Source organism: Telopea speciosissima, chromosome 1 (genome assembly GCF_018873765.1).
Source record: "Telopea speciosissima isolate NSW1024214 ecotype Mountain lineage chromosome 1, Tspe_v1, whole genome shotgun sequence".
Lineage (NCBI taxonomy): Eukaryota > Viridiplantae > Streptophyta > Magnoliopsida > Proteales > Proteaceae > Telopea > Telopea speciosissima.
Window position 1 is genome coordinate 11,371,463 of NC_057916.1, and position 22,896 is coordinate 11,394,358.

At 37.9% G+C, this 22,896-nt stretch overlaps 1 protein-coding gene and 1 pseudogene across 1 annotated transcript; both read right to left on the bottom strand.

Annotated features, from left to right (window-relative positions):
- Positions 1–1,286: 1,286 nt before the first annotated feature.
- On the bottom strand, positions 1,287–3,566 carry LOC122659355 (annotated as a pseudogene).
- A 1,655-nt stretch (positions 3,567–5,221) lies between these two features.
- On the bottom strand, positions 5,222–20,222 carry LOC122659907 (probable LRR receptor-like serine/threonine-protein kinase At1g67720). The gene is made up of 15 exons (XM_043855076.1): positions 20,042–20,222; positions 16,898–17,429; positions 16,216–16,721; positions 15,883–16,015; positions 15,685–15,756; positions 15,534–15,602; positions 15,380–15,451; positions 14,697–14,756; positions 10,961–11,115; positions 10,622–10,863; positions 9,981–10,107; positions 9,641–9,709; positions 9,352–9,538; positions 5,974–6,109; positions 5,222–5,677 (listed from the first exon to the last, which is right to left on the bottom strand). The coding sequence occupies exons 1-15, from the start codon at positions 20,118–20,120 to the stop codon at positions 5,342–5,344; spliced, it is 2,775 nt and encodes a 924-aa protein (XP_043711011.1). The 5' UTR covers positions 20,121–20,222; the 3' UTR covers positions 5,222–5,341.
- Positions 20,223–22,896: the final 2,674 nt, after the last annotated feature.

Sequence of the window (22,896 nt, forward strand, 5' to 3'; positions counted from 1 at the left end):
AAAGGAAATAACTACTTTTCCAGCAACAACTCCTTTACAACATTGGTACATAACTGTTTTGACACCAATAAAATAAATACAACTAAATAAAACAAGCTACACATAAGTAACATCCACACAAGTTAATAAGGGACATTTAGCCACAATAAAGTGAAATGTTGTTGTGTAAGTTGGCATCTCCTCTGATATGTCCTAAATCCTATTGCGATGTCCTCATCAGTACCTAAAGGGGGCTCCAGGTAAGGGGCTTATTTATCGTCCACACCAAAATGTTGCTCTAGTTGGATTTTCTGATGCTGATCGAGCCAGTGCTGACTGTGATTGACGGTCTACTTGGTTATTGCACCTTTGTTGGTGGCAATCTTGTCTCCGGGTAGCAAGAAGCAGACTACTGTGGTCTGGTCCAGTGCTGAGGCTGATTATAGAGGCTCATACCGTAGCTGGGTTAATGAGGTTGAAGTCACTTCTTTAAGAATTGAGCTTTCCCATTACTCATCATATGAAAATTCTTTGTGATAATCAGGCTGCTAACTACATTGCCAGCAATCCAGTGTTTTCACGAACGAACTAAACACATTGAGGTTGATTGCCATTTTGTGCAGGATGTTGTTATGAAGAAGCTGATCGGTACCCCAGTTGGCATCTGTTTACCAAGCCTCTTTTTGGTCCTGCCTTTTGGAAGTGTTGTTCCAAACTGGGCATGGGAGACTTGTATGCTCCAGCTTGAGGGGGAGTGTTAAGTTGGCGGTATTTAGTGTGCTTGGTGTATTCCCGATAGATGGAGAATCCCCATCGTGATAAGTTATTTAGTTTCTTATTTTGACTTATATTACGTAATAGTTTCCTAGTTGGTTTTTATTTTCCTTGTTAGATTGTAATTCAATGACATTATCTATATATGCAATAGAGTCCAGCAGCAGCAATCACGTACTGATTCTGTCGCTGGATCAGTTTCTTCCTACTTTCTTTTCTGTTCTTCCTCTTTCTCTCTCTTTCTTCTCTTGTTCTGGTTTCTGACTGGTTGTTTGTGAAGTTATATTTGGTTACAATATTAACTAATGCACTTTGAGAGTTATGCTGTCTACCACTCATAATCATAAAAGAGAGCTTAGAGTTCCCTTACATAAGAAGACAGAGAGAGGGGAATGGGAATTAAAAAAGGAAGTGTACACTCATGTGTAGCCTTCCAAATAAGAAAACCCAGAATTTTCCTGATAGAGACTTAGAACTCAAATGCAACAGCTAATATACATAAATGTTTAAAAGAAAAGATGCAATATAATAACTTACTCTAGCATTAACTATCATATAACACCTGGAAGTAGACCATCACTGATAGGAGACGTCCGTACTTCAAAAGAACATGTACTTCTTTGACCACACAGGAACTTCCCCACAGCTCCATTGCTCTCCTGGTTACATGTCCTACAGGATAAAGATCTAGAAATTTTATTTTACAGCCTTAAAAGTATTAACTCACAAGCGAAAGTGCAGAGGTTCAGTTAAGTCGTGACTTGTTATGATTCATCTCAAAGCTGGCTCATACCATGAAAACCAAGTGAAAACACCAATTCCAGCTCACTTTGAAGAGTTTCTCTGCAGAGACTACAATTAAGCATGAGACACAAATAGAGATAGAGAGAATAACCCAACCCATGACTACTTTATATTACAAAAAAAAGGCAGCAAGTCGAATATGGGGAATGGGTGTTGACTTGCAGCTAAAGAAACATGAGAGGTTAAGCCAATAAGGCAATGAAGAAGAGGAATCATTTCATTCAAAAATTTACTGAATGAATGTTTGAATGCATAACTACTGACAAAAATATGTATAAACAATTTTGTTGGTCTGATTACTTCTTCTGCTTGAGAAAATGGCCCCAGAATGTCGATCAATCGACCAAAGAAACAAATTTGCAAAAAAAAAAAAAGTGCACAAACAAATCTGATGGACTCATTGTCAAGTTCAATATCACACTAAGTCATGAAATCTCTGGAGAAACTCAGCAAGTTTCGACCTACTTCTAAGGTCATCTGGTGACCTGAATATGCAGAAAAAACAAATTTTGTTGAATGCATAATTACTGACAAAAATATGTATAAACAATTTTGTTGGTCTGATTACTTCTTCTGCTTGTGAAAATGGCCCCAGAATGTCAATCAAAGAAAAAAATTTTGCAAAAAAAAAAAGTGCACAAACAAATCTGCTGGACTCATTGTCAAGTTCAATATCACACTAAGTCATAAAATCTCTGGAGAAACTCAGCAAGTTTCGACCTACTTCTAAGGTCATCTGATGACCTGAATATGGCCCACAATGCCTAAAAAATGACCTTACCAGGCTGAACCACCAAACTACGGTGTTAACGTTTCCAATTTCCAAGTGGTACAACCATATGTTACCAACACCATCCATTTTAGGTAAGCATTACAGATCCCGACTAAATCAAATGTACACGGCGACTCAAATTGGTAAACAAAGAATGAAATCGCACCATCTCTGCTGAGTGTATCACTGGCCAGAATCAACCGTTGCAAAAAGAACAATCGATTCTCTACATTCTAATCATAAGCAGGCCTGTAAGTCCAACACCAGTGAAGAACTACCTGATGCCAAACGTTACAAATCAACTTGGTATCAAATACTGACTGAAAACGAGTTAATTAAGCTGAGTTAAAAGTAGCCAAAAATAAACCAATGAATTCACCCTACGACAAATAACGAAGAAGTTCGTGATGCATCCCTCTAGTGTCCGGTCACCATTATTTGACAACAAGAGCTCAGTAGCCAACCGAGGGCCTCAGCTTTTCCAAATGCTTCCTAAGCCTGCCTACAGAAGAAATTAACAAATTCACAGTTTGCAATACCAGTAGGCAATGACGCGGTTGATGATAGAGAATTTTGTCAATTTCTTTAATAAGCCCAAAGTCCAAGTGCACAAACTAACCTTACCCAGTCCAAAAACTTTGCTCTGGCGAAGTCCCTTACACGACCGACGAGGGCCAACTGAGGAATATAAATTCCTACATGTACATATATACAAAGAACCCTAACAACCCTCTCTTCCTCATCACTGTCATCAACATCCCATTTGTCTGGATTACCGTTTACAAAAGCGGTGACCGCCAGTTCCTCTCCATTTTTCCTTTCATTCAATGCGACTAACTACGCTTTACTCGTCGAATTGTTTCCAAGCGATGGAATTGTGGATTCACATGATGAAGACGACGACGACGACGTTGGCGAAGAGAACTTAGTTATCTGCCGCACGAACAGAAGCTCTGGTCTCGATTCATAGAGAATTCTTGAGGAATCTGAAAGTCTGTGCAAATATCTTTGCCAAAACAAAAAAGAAATGACGGATTGCCGTGCGTGCGAGAGGTGGTATTTGCACCTGGTTTGATTTTATTTTTTGTTACAACAAGAAAACAGAGACATTCATGAATGAGATAGTGAGAAATTTGAAAGTCGATTAGTCGAAGTACCAAAGATTACCTGGATGGCTTTCGAGGACGGAAGAGACTGGAAGAACGCCATTAATGACCAGAAACCTGTCATTGATCATTTTACAGTATGGACTGGCGGGAGGACGAGAACTAGAAGAGAGCGAAGGGGAAGGATTCGCTGCGCAAAGTGCGCACCGCGCTCAAGTGTAAATGTAAATTTTCTGCCCCTAAACTATGCATATATTTACAAAGACTGACCCATACTTATTAGTCATAGCATTCTATATACGTTTTCTAGTGTTTAAACCATGTAAATTAATTTAATCTGTTTTTATTTTTTAAGTTCACAATTTAAACCTAAATATCGTGGTTCAAGTTCAACAAAAATAAAATCGTTCTCAATTAAACCTAAAATTGTTAACTCAATTCGTTCTCATATATATTTTTCTCTTTGGTCACCTCCTTACGTTTATAATAATTTCGTCGGTGTCATCTTGACGAGCCAAGAAGAAAGAAATGACGAGAAATTGTTTTTATCATCTTAAAATGCATTATCGACCTAGAATGCATACTAAATACAATCTTATGGTATGTTTGGTATGTATTCTTGGAACGCATTCTAGGCCAATAATGCATTCCAAAGAATCATACTAGTCGCAACTTTAATTAAAAAAAGCAAACCACAATACGATTCCAAAACGCTTTGAAAATATAATTGTATAGTTCATTCTCTGTAACCAATATTCAGAGTCTAGATCTTCAAGTGAGGTGTTCAAGTCCTACAAAATGCTGATGTTGAGAAGATGAGATGACAAAAAAATGTTAAATAAACAATTGGTCCAAGTGTTCAAGATTATGGGTGGAAAACAAAGATTGCATTTGGTATGATTTTTTGGAATGCATCATCGATTTAGAATGCATTCCAGGAATGTAAACCAAAAGTAGCCTAGTAGTCTTCCACACATGATCTTAAACATCTGAACCCATTCTATATTTAACGTATATTTGTCTATCTCACATTTGCAATCTCAAGATTTTTTGGGTCCTGGGCAACCCACCCCCTAATGATCTCAACTCTAAATTGTGATTAAAAAGAATGAATTATACAACTATACGTTCAAAGTGTTTAAAATCGTATAATGGACCTTTTGAAATTAAGGTTGCATTTGGTATGATTTCTTAAAATGTTTAAATCGACCTAGAATGCGTTTCGTATGTATTCTCTAAATAGAATTGGATCTCAAAAACATTCCGAAGCAAGACTATAAACTTTACTCGAGACATGTTCGAGAAGGATTTCTTCCCTTGCGGATCAATCCGGACTAACAGTCAAAGAGAAAAACCAAAAGCACCTCAGTTTGGTCTAAGTATAAAATCAAATGACTGGAAACCAGAACCAAACCAGGCAGCTTTTAAAATTGTGATTTTTTTTGGGTAAACAGTCAGGTTCAGTTCAACATTTTGTTTTATACAAATCAAATGCTTATGAAAGGAGACTTGGGAACTCCAAACCTATGCTAATGGACTGTCACATAATGATACATTATTTTCATTTATTCAATTTGTTTCTAATTTTGGTTTGACTGGCCAAAACTGGAAAAGACCCATTTTAATTTTTAAAATCTCTATAGATCATAATACAACTTAAAAATTTTAATCTTCTGGTGAATCACAATACAAATTTCCATGGAAATTTAATTCACTATTACCAAATATTTTTCAGCTAAAAATGAAGCTACTGACTTTCAAATATATTTCAATGTCATTTTTCTGTTCTACCTATCTCAAGCGTATGAAGTGCATTAAGCTGCTTCTATTACTCCAGCCCATACTTCAAAACCAGGACTGAGGGAGAAAATAATAAGAAATTACACACTTAGATGGATAAAGCGACTTATCGAGCTGTTGGATGACCAATGGACTCATCGAAGGAAACTAATGGCTCAGCCATTCTCAGATTAATGGATCCAATGTTGATGGAAGAGTGCATAGAGCCTCTTGACATATCATCAGAGTTACCTTCTCTTCTCACTTCTGCTCCCCTTTCAATCAAGATTGCATCCTGAACTTCCTTCAGCACTTCTGATATCGAAGGTCTCATACTCCCGTGGGATTGAACACACATCATTGCTTTCTCAGCAATCTTCCACACTGATTGGATCTCAAATTCATTCTGTAGCGAGGGGTCAATGATTCCTTGAATGTCCCCACTCTCAATGTGTGTTTTTGCCTGCAATTCAATGGGGTACAGTTTCAGGGACAAACAAAAACAGATACAACTACCTTACCCAGGTTATAAAAAATTGTTGAGATGTTCAAATGTAAGGTTCAGCTGTCCCAATTCTATCCATCAAAATCTTGTGACAAAGTATATAAAATGAAAATGACAGTAAAAGAATTGACATAAGAAAGGCAGCTGAACCAAGATAACCCAGATACCAGGTCATCCCTAACAATTGGACCACGTTGCTGGATGCAAAAGTTAAGCAAGGCATCTAGATGGGAAAACAGAAGTTTTCAACTGACCCACTGGACAATGTTACGGCAGTTAACACCAAAGTTCTCATTCGATATTGCTTCTTGACCAGATATGAGCTCAAGAAGAATAACACCAAAACTATATACATCACTCTTGTCTGTCAACTGCTGAGAGACGTAATACCTGCATGTTGAGAGACAAAATCAGAGTGTTGGAAAGAGAGAATAAAGACGAGAAAAACTGATACTGAACACAATGTTAGACAAATACATAGACTAGACTGTATATGGTTCAAGTGGCCTTACACTGCAGCCTACCTCACACTAACTACTTGTGGCCACCAACTCATCCATTCATCTTACAACAGAGATGACATCTACCATAAGGGAGAAGATGCATCAAAATAAAGATGAAAACAGAGATGGCATCTACCATAAGGGAGAAGTACATCAAAATAGTCACCATAACACAAGTTCCATTGTACTTGACAGCTTCATGTGTGCTTTTTTTCTTTCTTTTTTGGGACGGATGGATGAGGGGGTAGTTTTTCATCCCCTTTTACAGAGCAGTAAAAATAATCGAAATAAAAAATAAAGAGAGACGTATATTGGCAGGAAGCCAAGGTAGCGGAAGAAAAGGAAAAGGGGAAAGCAGAGTACAGGGACAAAAGTCAACCACCTGCAACTCGCATACCATCCACAAACCCCAACCACATAAGCAGCAGACTTTCCCTTCCAACCACACAATCAAGGATCACCAGCACAGCCAACCCAAAGAACCATCATCTACCAAACAACTGTTATAGTACAGACTATAAGTGCACAGGAGAGCAACTAGCCAACAGGTTCAATGTTGCATAGGATTTTAAACCATAGTTGCATGAAGCGGGAGCACTTGTATATTCAGGAATCAGGAGGGGAACAAGGATGCATTAATACTTGAAAGTCCAAGTTGTACTAATAAAACACACTTTTTCTAATTAGATAAGTATCAACAGTTCTGTTTTGAATTATGGTACAATAAGACATTTCGATATACAATAAAAAAAATCACTTTTGATATAATTAAAGCCATGTCACGGTGGTTAAATATGTTTTAAGAAAGGTTAAGGCTTCAAAGCTTCGGAAACAAGAAAAAGATGTTAGAAGGTGCAAAATCAATAGGTGCCGGAGTAAGCTGATTGTAGAGCACCGTTGCACGTTAGTGATCTACAACCAACCTTTTCTTGCTGCTGATCGTAGAAAAATAAACTTTTACATTTATGCAAGGTATACACATACAGTATGAAGATCCACAGGTCCATTGACAGTCTAGGCACTCAGTTTGACTGTTCGACCATCTAGGTTGGATGGGCAAGCCAGCAGTTTTTTGTTTTTCTTTTTATCAGTTTTTTTTTTTATAACAGGGGTTTGGGTTTCCTAAACCATTATACTGTGACTGCATGACAGTGATGAGGGGTAGGGAGGATGAACCCTAGGTTGAGGCTAAACACCTCCCTTACAAGATCCCAAGCAAACCCAAATAGAAAAATCACAAAAGTTCAACCATCTCAGATGAAGGTGAGACTTTAACAAGCACTCACAGATGAATAGAATAAGTGAACTTTAGAAATTTAATAAATGTGGAACTTGAAACTCAGAAACAAGAGATTTTCAATTAACCAAAATCAAGAACTCAGACCAGTATGAGATTCAAGTCGAGTTTCAACTTTCAATCTTGGGGGATTCAGTCAGTTCCCAAAATATAGATCAAATCCGAAAGTCAGATTAAGATTAATCTGAAGAACTTCAGGTCTGAAGTTGAACATAAGCTGAAACACGAGAATTTCAATAACGGTAAAACAAAAGTTCAGATTCCTCCCAAACCCTGGTCGAAGGAGAGTCCTAGGGTGGCCTTGAAGCCCCCAAGTCTCACCTATTCTGATGGGTATATCAGATTCACATGATCAAACAAACTTGGCTGAAAATAGGGATAAACCGTAAAACAGGGTAGCCGCAGGTTCAAAAATCAAATATCCTGTGGAAATCCAACTAGTACCAATACTTATGATTACTAATTGAAAACTAAGATTAAAACCACTTGACCCAGGGAATCAATCAGGATCAATGGACAGAGGATTCAGATCAGTACATTTTTAACAGTAAAACAGAGTATAGAAAGAGAAGAGAGATTACAATGGCTTCCCACCAAATGGATCAGAATCCCACTGTCCAAGGCTTCACACCCATGACTGAATCACACAGCAACATGAAGAAACTTCAAACTCTAATTTCATAAATCGTACGTGAGCCAATGGCTCTTACAAGCTTTGTAAAGACAACTAAACAGAATCCAATTCTGACTATGAAATCAAATCCTATTGCCAATAACAAAACATAATTGAAAAAGGAAACATAATCCTAATAGGAAAACCTCGCACGCAAGTTAGGGAGTTCTAATTTATTTAAAATACTTAAATTAAAATCTAAATATCAAAGCCTAATCCCATATGCCTACCTTCTACCCATGTTTTAGGCTCATTAAAGTGGCCCATTACAATGAAAACCCATGGGATCGAAGGCCCAACATATACATAACCCAACCCAAAGCTTATTTCTAATAACATAAGCCCATTTATGTGGTTTATCTGCATCAGACAATCAACAAGTTCAACCAGCAGGGCCAGGCTGGACCTCAGAACCCTATTTCATATGATAACTGGCATCAAAAGTGGGATCACAGTCATAGTAACAATAGTTGATAATTTAAGCCTCAAAGTCCCATAGTTGAACCAGGAAAAGGATCTACATTACTAAGTGTGGCATCGGTTTACATATATATATATAAAAAAAAAAAAACCTGCCACTATGTTTTAATTACTCTTATTTATATGCTCCTATACATCACTTATGCATGCACGGTTGTATGTGTACCCAACGCTGGCTAATAAATAGTGAGAGTGGGGGTGACCCGGTGGGGGAACTTCATCAATTGTGTCCCAAACTTTAACTTTGTGCAAGTAAAGATGTCAAAGGATCTATGCTAGGGCTTCAGTGTACACGATGGAAAACTTAGCATCAGATTTCCTTATCCATTGGCAAGATTGGACAACTCACTGTGGATCAATCTGATACACTAGGGTTTCATGGAACACAATGGAGGAATGGGTCAGTCCCAGCCAATCCTGTTCCCGATTGGCATCATATTGCCCTATCCATTGACAAGATTGGACAATTTATTGTGGATCAATCCGACTCTCCAAGTGAACCAGACAATCCACCTCATACGGATCGGCAGATCCTGGAAATGTCAATCTCTGTCGAACAAAGACATCTCCAATTTCATTAATAAATAATTATACTGCAAGAGGTCATCTTCAACTTGAGTTTTCACATAGTGTTACAAAATCACGAATTAATAGTGATGACTGGAGTGAAGAGCCTTACTCAGGATCTAGATATCCTACGGTTCCCCGAACAATGCTCGAGACATGAGAAGCTCCATCTACTGCAAGTTTCGATAGGCCAAAGTCTGAGACCTTTGCTCTCATGTGCTTGTCAAGAAGGATGTTACTGCTTTTCAGATCCCTATGGATGATGGTCGGAATACAGCCTGTATGAAGATACTCAATCCCTGAAAGAAATTCAATTATACAGCAATCAAATTGATTTCCATGGGTGACAGTTATGATTTCTCCAATAAACTTGGAAGTTTAATATTCCCATGGCTATTAACCTTTTGCAGCATCTTCAGCAATCTCTAGGCGCTTGAGCCAACTGATGCTTTTCTCACATGTTAAAGGTCCTGGATGATTTACATCAGATGAAAGATCAAGAATTCAGAGTTCAGTCTCAGTCCAGATCAGTCCTGGGCGATACTGGATCAAGGATAGGCCAGTCCAGACAGAAAGATTAATAAAATTAAAAGGATTGGGATCGTATACTGTCCCAGATCAGGATAGCCTTGCCCGATAGTGATCTGGATCGGATAATCCAGACAATCCAACACCAAGTTTTATAACCAGGGTAAGATGCAAAATTAAGCTGCTTCTGATCAAAGGGACAAATGACATTACCATAAAGATGTTCTTTCAGAGTTCCATTATGCATGTACTCATAAACAAGGATACTCTTCCCTTGTTCTTGACAGTACCCGAGAAATTGAACCAGGTTCCGGTGATGTATTCTAGAAAGTAGAGTTACCTGGATCAAATAGAAGCTTTAGTCACTTTACAGGAACCAAAACTTACAAAAGGAACATCTCCCTAACTTTTTTTAGCCTGTAATCCCAACAGTACCCTTGAAACCAGCTGTCATAAACTATAGTGCTTTTGCCACACATAGTCTTAATTTTCAGTTAAATTATACTTTCAGGCAATCGATGACCATATTTCAGCCCCATTCTAATCCCTATTTCAGTTTCAACTTCGAATTATGCTCATTTATACATCCCTGGAATTACATTGATGAGTTCTCTTACCCGACCCCCATATTTCCACTGATTTCCACAGTTGATCTGTCTCTTTTGTTCATTTTAAAAACATAATGACATGTTCACAATTTCTTGACACAAGGTCATCAGCAACATCACTGTTTTGAATTGTGGTTCCATATTTTCAGCATATGATTCTATGAACTTAGATGATTAATTCCAGAAGAATGGCTATAGAGATGAGCATATAAAAGCACAAACATAATCAATAACATTTCAAGTTACCTCATTTGAAAATTCACGCTTCCCCTGATAGGAATTACTGGTTAGAACTTTGACTGCAATTTCCTTTCCATCTTTCATCTTCCCATGGTAAACCTCTCCAAAGCCCCCTGAACCAATTTTCTTCTCAAATTTCTTGGTGGCATCTTCGATTTCAGAAAATGCAAAGCAATGTGCAGCTTCAGTAGCAACATCACTCAAGGAAGATATTAGTCTCTGGCCAGGCAGCGGAGGAGGAAGCTTCTCTGCAATAAAAAGAAAGCAGAAACCCATATTCTGACTCCATTTACAAACTTAATGGACAGAAGAGGGATACGGAAACTTAGGCATGTTCAATCGGACCTTCCTTATAATATTTCTCCGCTCCCTTACGCATAAATATATAAGATATTATGGCAGCAATAAACAGCACGGCAGCACCAACGGATGATCCAATAACTACTTTCATGTGGCTCCTTTGATTCCCTCCTTTATGAAGATTGATATTTCCTGAATAACTGTGAAGCACCAAAATAGAAAATAAAAAAGAAGTTATATTATGATTTCAAAATAGAAGCAGCAATCCATTATAATTGCAAATATGATATATCAAACTACTCCAGGTACATCGTGATTTTATCACATTATCTGATCCAATCAGTGTTACACTGGAAGTCCCTAACTTATTTTCTCTATTTTACTTCCATGATTAAAAAGAATTGCAGGTTTACTCAAATGGTATTTTTTGCCCCTTCCTTTACATCTAGTAATACGGTCATGTTACCAAATCATTTCACTCTGAACTTGCCACTCCACGTTTGCCATAATCTTTGACCTTCTCACTAGCTTCCACATCTATCAATCTCAAGGACACAAAGTTGAGTCAACAGAACCTTATCCCAACTTAATTTATTGACGTGACCACATAATTAATCATCTCCTGAGTCTATCTTGTGACACAGAGGATGAGAGGAACCTAAAACCAGGGGGGGAAGAGGCTCAATTTGAATCCTACCAACCCCACAAGATCACATTTGATAGATTGGTAGAAACAGAAATAGGTCGAACATCACATAGCAGATATTTATTCGAAGAATATTCTCCCTAGGCAACTCAATATCTGAAAGTCAGGATATGCAGAAGAAAAACGAAGAGGACTTGTCAAAAGGGGGGGGGGGGGAAGAGACGAAGAATAGGAGACTGCTCCATAACAGTTGACTTCTACGCATGGGAACTTTCCAAAACAATGTAAGCTCTTCACCATAACCTCCAACAGTTCTCAACCCAGTCTCTGTGTAGCTTACTCTAAAAAGGATTTGGGAGCAGCCATAAGGTCTAGATGTGACTGTTATATGATGGATTAGTTGTTCATTTCATGTAGCCTCCTTTCACAATGTGTTTCCTTGTAATTATACACATGTATATAGAAAGTTAGTCATTTCTTTGCAATACAATTCCCAAAATAAGGAAGAAATGCATCATATTGTGAGAAAGCCCATGGAATCAGAGCTTCTATCAGACCAGTACTAGATCATTTAATCCCTTCCCAAACATGCCATCTTCAACTTCCACTCCACTGAACTACACAACCTTGGCTCACCTTTCAGCCTCGGTCTTTATTAAGCTTGCTGCTAAAAATTTATCTCTCTGGATATGTGAGGGAGGCTGGTGAACCAAAGCAGTAGGCAACCTCACAAGATGGAAACAGTGGAAAATCCTTTTACATGGTGCAGAAGGTAGATCATCTTATGAAAACCTTAATCTAAGATAATTACGTAACAAGTACTAGGGAGAGTCATTTGGCAAGTCACAGCCTGAAAAACCTAGAGCTTCCTTCATTGAAAAGGCAATCGTGTGGGAGCTTCTGTGGAGTTGTACGTTTAGAATTTCTCCTCTTATTTTTTTTTAGTTTTAAGTTTATCTGTAGATTGGGCCCAAGCTTTATTTTGCAATCACTGTTTTTTAACAATGAACAGTCTGTTGGTTATGTAAATTGAAATTATAGAAGGGACTTCATACCCAACAAAAAAATATTATAGAAGGAACATTTTTAGTTTCTTTAGGTACAAAGGGCAGATTAGTCCATCTGTGGGATAAGATTAGTGTTAATTGATTTATTAAGGATAAGTAATCATCAAAGTCAATCAGGGATGGCTAAATACGTGATATTATGGACAACATATATGGATGTAAAGTTTTTACTTGACAATTTTATGGTTTTGTTTATTATTATTATTTTTTTATGGCTACAGTAAAAAGAGATAGACTATTGCAGCAGCTTGGTTTTAATGGTTAAATGCAAGACAAACACCCACATGGAGCCCAAGGGCACCCAGAATGAGGCCAAGTATAAAAGGTAGGTGGCTAGGGTCACAAGCTTTGGTTTAAGCCTCCAAAAACGCTGATGCTCATTTAACCAGCATATAGCAATTGCATCATTCACTCCTTCATGGATTAAAGCAAACTCCTGATGTCTATTAGACTGTTAAATTCTCTAACTTCATTATGGTGTCAAACTGGCATATTTATTTATTTATGATGATGATATCATTCTTACGGAAACTATGCCTATGTTCATCATTTCACTTCCCGAATTGTCTCTGAGTTTTCTGTGAAACCCTTAATCCTCTCAACTCTTTTAGAATTGAAATTTCTCATACATTCGACGGCTTTCCACAAAGAAAAAAAGGTAAATATATCCTTGACTGTACTGATATATCTGATTATGAATTTGCCATCCTGTTGCTAAATAGTCTTCATCATCTACTCTGTTCCCCTCTTCTGATGGCGCTTCTTAGTATTGTTGACAGTCTTCATAGTTTGACTTACCCATCCAGTCCCCTCTTTTGATGATAAACTCTCCTCCTAGTTCAGGCATGCTCCACTTCTCATTTTCAGCCTATAAAGTGCATTATTAGACATTTTAGAAAATCTGCTTGTGACAGAATCCTGGACACAAATTTGGGTTGCATTCCTCCTCCAGTGCTGATTGGACCGGGTGCCATCTGCTATTGGCTATTGTTCCTTTTTTTGCAGTAATATGACTCATATCTGATGTATTGGGAATGAAAGAAGCAACAAACTGTTGCACCGTCAAATGCTGTTCCAATTCCATGTGCTCATGCCACTGCACAAATGAATTGGATATCCTTCGTTCTTCACACTATAGGAGTAATATTACACTATTACTCCTGCCACACTGTTCTGGAATAATTTGAATGCATTATGTACATCTATAGTTCTGCTACTTATGAGCAGGCATAGCACATTAAACTTTAATATCATTTTGTTCAAGAACAGGTTGCATAAAGCTTTCTTGTTACTAGATATACATTCTTCTGATCAGGTGACTGCAGTTCTTCATTAAGCCTATAACCAACAATATTTTTTCACCAATTGACAGCCAAAAAGGGTCTTCTCCATCCTTCACACTGTAGCTCAAGGAGTAATACATAGGGTTTTGAAACCAATCTAGATGGAGGACATTATGACAGACTGAAGGTCCCATTGTGACTAGTGCATGCAGTGCATGAGTTGTTCTTCTTACCAAACATCTTTCACTATAGTTGTGTTTCCCCATAGATCGGTATGCCCATATATAGGATGTTATTTCATTGTACTACGGTTTCCCCAAATAAGAAGACAATGTATCCTAATGTATCCCTTGTAACCCAAGTTATACAATGAATGGTCAAAATTTCCAAATTTTGTACTCGTGAATCCCCAAAGTATTATGAGAACACTCACTCAAGTCTTTGGTTACCAAAAACTGGTATGCAGAAGGATCAGAATAATCCTACGACCCAAGTTTTCAATGGTCTGAAGTTACCCAGCAAGAATGCCGATCTTCTCCATTTACAATTACCTAAAATGAATTTAATTTATTGATGTGAAACTGATCACCTAAAATGACCCTAAAAGCAATGCCACAGATTACCACATATGTAAAATTAAATAAATTTAAACAGCTTAAACAGTCTCTTGTAAATGATAAGAAGTAAGCATCAGTTGCATCTGGTCTTTTAGTATACAGATGAGATTCCAGTATATTAACTAGATTACATGCATTTAATTGCACAGGAACAGAAGAAATGCTCACTTCAAAATCAGATTCTTTTCAAGAAGACTGCTCGGAACTGTTCCAGATAAACTATTATATCTGCAACCATCAGAATCAGCAAGTAAAAAAGACCTTCTTCAATAAGTCAAATAGATGAGTTATTTGGTGCAGCTCAACCCAAAAAGGGGATGTGAGCATAGTTAAGTTCCTTTAGGGAAAGGAACCCTAACTAGTTGTCGAGAAACTCTTTGATATTTAATCAAAAAAGGAAAGAAGAGGATTTTTTTTTTTTTTGCTAATAGAAAGAAGAGGATAGATAACCCCTAATTGTAGGGTTAGGTTTATATTAGGGAAAGAAACACTAACTAGTCATGAAAGCAACTTAAATGAAAAAATTATAAAAAGAAAATACAAAAAAATATTCAGGATTATGCTTGGATCATTGATAGATTCCATGTGAGCTACCATTCACATTTCCTTTATTATACAGGCATATAACGGTGGGCCTTATGCAGGCTTGTGAAGGGTTGGAGGCTGGTACAACCCAACTGCATAAATGTTATTTCCTATAAGCAATAGGATAGAACATGCAGCTGCAACAAAATGCTCACAAAATCTAGTCATAGATATATCACCCAGTGCTACCATAAAGTATCATCATGTGAAAGTCCCCTCAAACTGTTTGGGAACTCATAGTAACTGACAATTCAGGTAATACTTACAATTCCTTCAACTCCTGTAGGTCTGCTAAAGACGAAGGCAGCTCACCACTCAACTGATTGTTCTCAAGATGACTGACAAACAGAAATAAAACCATGACCAGGATAAATTTTGGGCGGTAAAAAACTAAAAAGGAAAAACATAGTTGGTTTTTACATTATTTTCAAGTTTATGCATCCAGTAAAAGCAGGTATTGGACCTGTGAGCGAGTTTCCATCAAGCCATCTGCAGTCATATGATTAGTAGTCATTGATACCAAGGAAACCAATTATATGTTAGGAAACTGTTCACCAATTTTGAAACTTACAACTCAACTAAGCCTGTCAATTTTGTCAGCTCCAAAGGAATATTTCCTGTCAAATTCTTCCTCGACAAAAAACTGCCAAGATATCAGAAAGGGAAAATGGTACATAAATCAGTGGCAATAGTTTTGATAGTTAGGTGCAGAACTAGATCTCAACAGAAAGTAAGATGAATGTATTGGAAGTGAGGAGAACAGATATACATTGAAACTATCCTTGGCTGTGGATCCGAGTTACATTGCACCCATGACCATGGAACTGGCAAGCATGGATCACCACCCTCTTGGGCCCAATCTGCAGCTGAGTAGTGTGAAACTAGATCGGCAATAACTGTTCCTGTAGGGAATGAAGCATTCCATCAGTAATGCCTAGATTAACACTGGGACCAAAGAATTCCATTCAAAAAGATTCCCTCAAGGATACAAATCCATCCAATCACTAGTAATAACTGTACATTCAAAAATGCTGTAGCAGTACTTCTGGCAAAAGAATATAATTCACAAGAGGCCATAGCATACAAGGAGCCAAATCTATACCATCAAGAGAACCATCATTTATCCGCAAGTACTTATTTATCTCCATAGCATTCAAGAGCGGTCCCCTGGATGAGTCAGACGTTTTTTGGAATTGAAAACTCAATATAAAGGGAAGTGATATGTTGGGTATTCCTGGTTGGTACAGTCGATCTTTCCCCTGGGCATTTTCTTGAATATTGACTGCAGCTTTGGTGATGTCAGGTGCGCCAGGGAGGATAAGCCTAAATTTCCTAGTCTCATTTGGACTCAAATCTTCAATTTCAGCGAAGTATGTGCATGCCCACCCAAAACCTGGGAAGCCATCCAAGTTCAAGCGGTATGTCAACAGTCCACTTGTACCAACAACAGCTGTCTGCATCACTTTTTCAGGTGGTCTGTCATTTCTATTAACATCAATAGGCATGATGGTCGAGATTTTCTTAGTGCCTGCAGCAACATCTACAAGATAGTTTGCCTTCTTCAAAGAATCAGACTCCCATATTCTATCAAATGGATCATCTGGATACCTGAAAAAGAGAATTTTCTTACAGAAAAAGCCAAAATAAAAAGACACAGCACAAAAGAAATATAGTTTACCTTCTGATGCAATTGGAGAGCCAAATAACCAAACAAGCAATCATAATTAGACAGAGCACAAAAGAAAAAGGCAGTAAGCACTTTTAAGCATAGGTTTGAGATATACCTCACTGGAGCATCACTCTCTGCACCAAAGTTAATTCTTGCAGATGTGCTAAGGAAAAACTGATTTTCGAAATCTGTATAGTAAACTGAACCATTAAATTGCCGAAGCTCAAGTGTAGAGACAAATGGCTTCCCAGTTGTAGCATTGGATAAACACACACTAATTGTGGGAAAAGAAGCCAAGAATATCAACTCTCGAACCTCAATAGTATTAGCATCCGAAATCACAATTGTCGACCAATGAGTAGCCCCCAATGATAAATCAAATTTTGGGTACACATTATTGTTGTCAAAGTTACCATACAAGAATGTTGTCCTTACAAGGTAACGTGTTCTAGTCACAACATTGAGAGTATAACAATACTTTCTGTTATCTGCTGGGAAGTGCCGCAGTGTCATATATTGCTTTTGAGTCGCATTTGCAACAAATATATTAGCTGTTTCACCATAATTAAATTGATCATCAGGAATCCACTCAAGACCAATATCATCCGTGAAATTCTCCTTCCCTCCACAGTCTATGCTTACAAAACCTGCTTCGCATGATCAAATGTGTTAGTACAGCAAACCAAATAGGTGAAAAGAAAAACAGGCCATTCAGAGAGTGTTTTTGCACAAAAACTCTGGGTCAAATAATTCAACCAACTTAGGAGATTCTACACGAGCAGAGTTTATGGCTCTAAAGACTCGTACAAATTTGTTATTAAGGATGACAGATGTTAGGGGTGAACCATGGCGTTATGCTCATTTATGGCCAATAAATCATTTAGCAACTCAAGTCAGTATACAGTTCTGTTGGCATCCGAGAGCTAGAAGTGCTAATGAGGTTGCAGATGAGTTAGCTAAGGAAGGGGTTGTTAGACCCCAGATCTGTTTTGGGAATTCTATTCTTTTTGATTGAGTTGTGAGAGTCTTCCTTTCATTGGTTGGGGGTTTCTTTGGTGGATCTTTTGGTTAGAAGTATCTTATACTTTATGTACTGCTATGTATCTCTCTGTACCAATATGCTGCTGTGATTGGTTTTAGTAAGGTTATACTTGTGACAAACCCAGAACCTGGAACCAGTACCTGCAAGTGGAAGAAAGAGAGAGAAAAAGAAGAGAAGAGAGTTTCTGAACCCATGATAGACTCAGCTTGTGTCTATCCATGATAGTCTAATTACAAGAGGAATAAAATTAAGACTTAAACTAACAGCAAACTACTAACTAAGCTAACCTATATCACGATGGGACACTCCCCCTATCTTGACTAACTACTAACAACTAATGTACTGTGGTACATATCTTAACAATACTCAATATCGCTTTTCCGACATGCTTTTAGTGACTCAACCAAAGAAACCATTTCCCTATATGTGCATAATGCAGTAGATATGGTTTCCTTGGTCAGTTGAGCAAGGAGAGCTAAATTCACAAACCCACCTCGCCTAATGTATGTAAACTGATAAAAGGCCAATATTTCCTCATCCAAGTGAAGATATCACTCGCATAATATAATTATAAACTAAGAACATAATCTTAAACTTAGCGTAGAAGAAATGGCCTCATCAGTACCAGAAGTGAGCAAGAAATTAGACTTTTTTCCTGGTAGCAACAGTTAAACAAACTTCTGCAAAAGATCTTAAGAGACAGATGTGGCTTTAAAGGAGTATCCGACAGTCACCACAGTATCCACGAAGCATTTCAATCAAAAGAACTGGGAGGAGAAAATTTTAACACTTCCACTTGGAATATCCGACAGTCACCACAACTCAGCCTTTTGGAAAAAGAAAATGCAGCTTACCGGAACATTTAAAACATAATGTAGCACGTGAAAAAGTTGTCCAAGCAATTCAACAAGGGATTGAAATAAAAGCTATTAAACAAACTCACTTTAGGACCATAGTGTCCGGAACAACTAACATACTGGTTCAAACTTTTTGCAACCTACTTAGCATTTACAAAACTAATTCTATCCAGACCCTTCAAAACTCCCATGCTCATGTCCTCATATCCTGTGACTTGAAAGATGATGGATCAAGCAAATCTAGTATTTGTACCCTTACCCATGCAGCCATGCCAAACACCCTACAGGTAGCTTACACAGAGAATCACTAAAGAATAGAACCAACAAACAAGAAGTTGGTGCTTGGGAACCACTGGGGTACTGAAAACAGAACAGTCCAAGGATCAGCTGCCGAGAATTCTACATAATAGTCACATAAGACAATTCTATTAACCATTGATCATCTAAAGAGCCAACAGTGGGTCCAGTTGACCACATCAATGTGAAAAGAGCATGAAATGGGAGGGGGGGGTCTGGCTGGATTTGTTGAAGTATTAACATATCAATTTGAACTTATTCAATGCCTCCAACTCCTGACACTAGGGCAGTTTTGGTGTTTTGAGCTTAACATTTTCTTGGAGTAGGTTTTGAGTGTAGTCATGTAGCCAATTTGAATGTAATTCCAGTCTCTTTGGGTTCCCAGTTTTAAGTCCAAACTTTTTGGTTGTCTTTATTTCATTTTCAGAAGTCAATTGAGTGTAGGTAATTTTCCTATCAACTTTTATTGGGGATCAAATATTACCGTTAGGCATGACTTTCATAAAACCTTCAGTTTACAGTCAATCCCATGTATTCCATCAACATCACTTAACCCACATGAATCCTCAAATTTTCGTTCCCTCTGGCTGTTCTTCAACAAATTGCAGCCAAAAAGAAAAAAGAACCATAGGCTTTACAACAATCTTAACTCAGTTAAACTGAACATGGAATATAAGGAAACAGGTCGTTAGTCGTTACTGCTCTTTCTATCAAGAGTAATCAGTTGTTCCAAACTGAAAGGAAAAAAAAAATAAGTAATTCTTCGACGAGTAAATATCAAAACAAGAACAGAACTGGAACCTAGCAAATATTTTAAGGCTCATGCAGAACAGTGCAATATGAAATTTCAAACAGAAATATCAATAAAAACGTAAAAATTTATAATAAAAAAAAACATAAAGCCACACTTAGAAATGCCTTAGATTTACTGGAGAAATCTGAGCGTGAATCAATTCTTACGTTACAACTTTCGTGGAGAGTAAGTTAGTGTCGTGATCTTTTTAAGCATTCAAGAAACGAAGAAGAAAAAATTAAGAGAGAGGGTGGATGGAAGCTAACATACCGGGCATCTGAGCATTGGTCGGGTAGATGAAGAAAAGGAGTGAAAGAGAAAGCAAGAGGAAAGGCCTCCTCGCCTCCATCTCTACAGTGTGCGTAGCTCTTGCGTAGATTAGAGTGAGTGAGAGATAACTGAAAATGTTCACAGTTCAGCAATGGCAGAAACTAATCTGAGAGAACTGAGAAACAGAGAATAGGAGTGTTTTCTGAGAGTGAAAGACAAAGAGAAAGAGGTTTTGCTCGTAACTTTAACAATTATTTTTCATTATAATCATAAATTCGAGAAAAGAATAAAATTGCTGCTGTTTCTGCTTCAAAGAAAGAGAGAGAGACGTGAGTGGCGATGCAGCGAAGCGAAGGACAGAAGTGGGAAGAATGAGTCTCCCAGTGGCCCACTGCCACTAAGCAATTAAGATATTATGTTTTGGGAAGCAGTTTTCTGTACGGAAGTGTGACCTACGTCAGTATTTTCATGTGTCTTTCCTCCTTAAAATAACGGGGCAGAAATGTCTTTTCACATGAGAAAGAGAGATACACTCATGGGAGTGCTGGCATAGACCGCATTCCCGGACAGAGACCTTTTTCCTGTTTTTTTTTGGGGGTGGTGGGTGGTGGTGAATGGGGATGTTTGGTAATAAGGAATTAAGAAGTCGGCCCACTCCGAAGTCCGAAGCAGCTTTTCCCTTATTTATAGGGGAATTTCCTCTTTTGTTCACAGTAACCAGTCTGGATTCTTACCCCTTCCCTGGTGTAAAGCTCCTAAAGGGAGAAAGGCAAGCCAGCCAGTGACGATATTCAAGATTCCCTTGGCAGGTTAGCACCACTTATTCCAGTATCGGATATCAGACACCTTCTAATCCGATATGATACTGATATAGTATCGGCATGGATCAACCGTATTGGACTTTAAGCCTTTAGGGTAATCCCGACAAGAGGTCAAAAGAAGGCTCTTAATGCCTAAAGACCAAGCTCATATGACAAAGTCAATGGTCTTAGAGCTTGTAGAATCCCAGCTTAGAGATCAGTGATGACTTCGGAATAAGAATGGATGCATCTTAGACGGCTATCCAAGATTTGGCGGACGAATCTTGTGGGTTGTCCCTCTGGTTTTCTTTTAAAAATGAGTTTGTTTTTTAACTATTTTACCTCTTGTCCCTTGTTCGGCTAGATATCGATATCACCCAATAGTGATACTTCAAACCATGCACTTCTCTCTCTCTCTCTCTCTCCCTTTCCTAATTCCATTTATTCTCTTTTCTATGCTTTCCATTTTTTATGAAATCATCGGATTCAGATCTAATGATAATATGCATATTTCAAATTCCATGCAAGGATTCCTTTCGATATGAACCTAGGTTAAAGGTATTGATGTTCATATCGACATAAAACAAATTTAGATTGGCTAGAATCAGACTGTATTGAGCCTAGTTTCAAAATTGTATCATTTTTTATCCGTTTCATCCGATTCATATCGGTATCGTATTTTGACTGGTCCGATACCGATTATTATTGGTACCATAAATTAATATGAGCTAATGAAATAGACTTTCAGCTCCACTCATTGAAGCATTACCTCATGTGGTATTGCAACCAGGCCTACCTGCCACTGTCATGCAGCAACTAGTACCACCTCCGCACATGGTCCATGTAAGCATATGCCAGTCTCCACCAACTTCTCCGAACATTTATTTTTTGAAAGTTCGCTGCCCGGTTGCGCCCCCTACGCCCAACACATGATCACCTGAAAAAACCACCTTTTTTAAGTCTTTCACTATGTGTGGATAGTGGATTGGGACAAGCACTAGAGCAGGGCCACGCGGCCTGACACCAAGCAGCAAACTTCACCACCCTCTTGAATTGATAGTTCCAAAATTTACTTGTACCTTTTTTGGGAGAATGTTTTCTGTGCCGCAGTGCAGGCTGTGCCCAGGCACATGGGCCTGCCACTAAGGAGACAGGGTGGTCATTGCACCCACTCCCATGTGCCTGGGGCGTAGCCTGTGCTGTGGCACAGAGAATAGCACTCCCATTTTACCACCTGACATGATTTCTCTTATTCTCTATACATGAAATTATTCAATTACCCCTCATTGATGTGTTCTCACGTGTCATTTGCTCAAAAAACAAATGAGATGTGATGAAATAGTTTCTTATACAAGAGGGTAGCGAAGTCATTTCATGTGAGGAGAAAAGAGACAGAGAGAGGGTGCTTGTGTACCCTCTCTTGAACGCATAGAAAACCTTTTAGTTTTTACCCATAAAATTTTGTTGTTCCATTTAGGGTGACTTAAGTACACTCAATACTTGGTAAGCTTAGCCTCAATTATTAAAGCTTGAGTCCAAATTTAAGTATTTGATAAAGTATAGGTTTTTATTTTTGGTAAATAATAACTGAATAAGGTATAGGTTTGGGATATTATATCAAAAAATAAGTATAGGATTGATTTTATATCAATGGTTGTGATACATGTTGATGAGTTAAAGATTCTCTTAAGCGGATTTCCCTCCCAGACCATTGCCTATTTCTACGACATGGGATGATAGTTTGATTATGTTAAGCTTTTGTAATAGTTGTGTTATTGTGTTAACCTCTTAAATAGGCCACATAAAAAATTTAGCGACGCATCTCATATGAGCTACCATAAATGAAGCTTATTTGTTCTTGTTTCTCTTCAATAGTCGGACCATACTTCGAACAATTTCTAACAAATTTGACTTATGAAGATAATTTTCAAAGCATTATATTGATATATAGAGAAATCAATTTATTGGGAGCATGCTCTTTTAGATTGTTCATATATCTACATTTTTTTAGTAAATATTGTTCATATATATATGATGACATAGATAACATGTTCA

Coding starts and splice junctions, on each gene's coding strand:
- LOC122659907 (XM_043855076.1), bottom strand. CDS start 20,120: ATGGAGGCGAGGAGGCCTTTCCTCTTGCTTTCTCTTTCACTCCTTTTC. Junction 16,016..16,215: donor AAATGATGGTTCTCTTGATG/GTATAGATTTGG, acceptor CATTCCCTACAG/GAACAGTTATTGCCGATCTA. Junction 5,678..5,973: donor GCCGTAACATTGTCCAGTGG/GTCAGTTGAAAA, acceptor ATTGAATTGCAG/GCAAAAACACACATTGAGAG.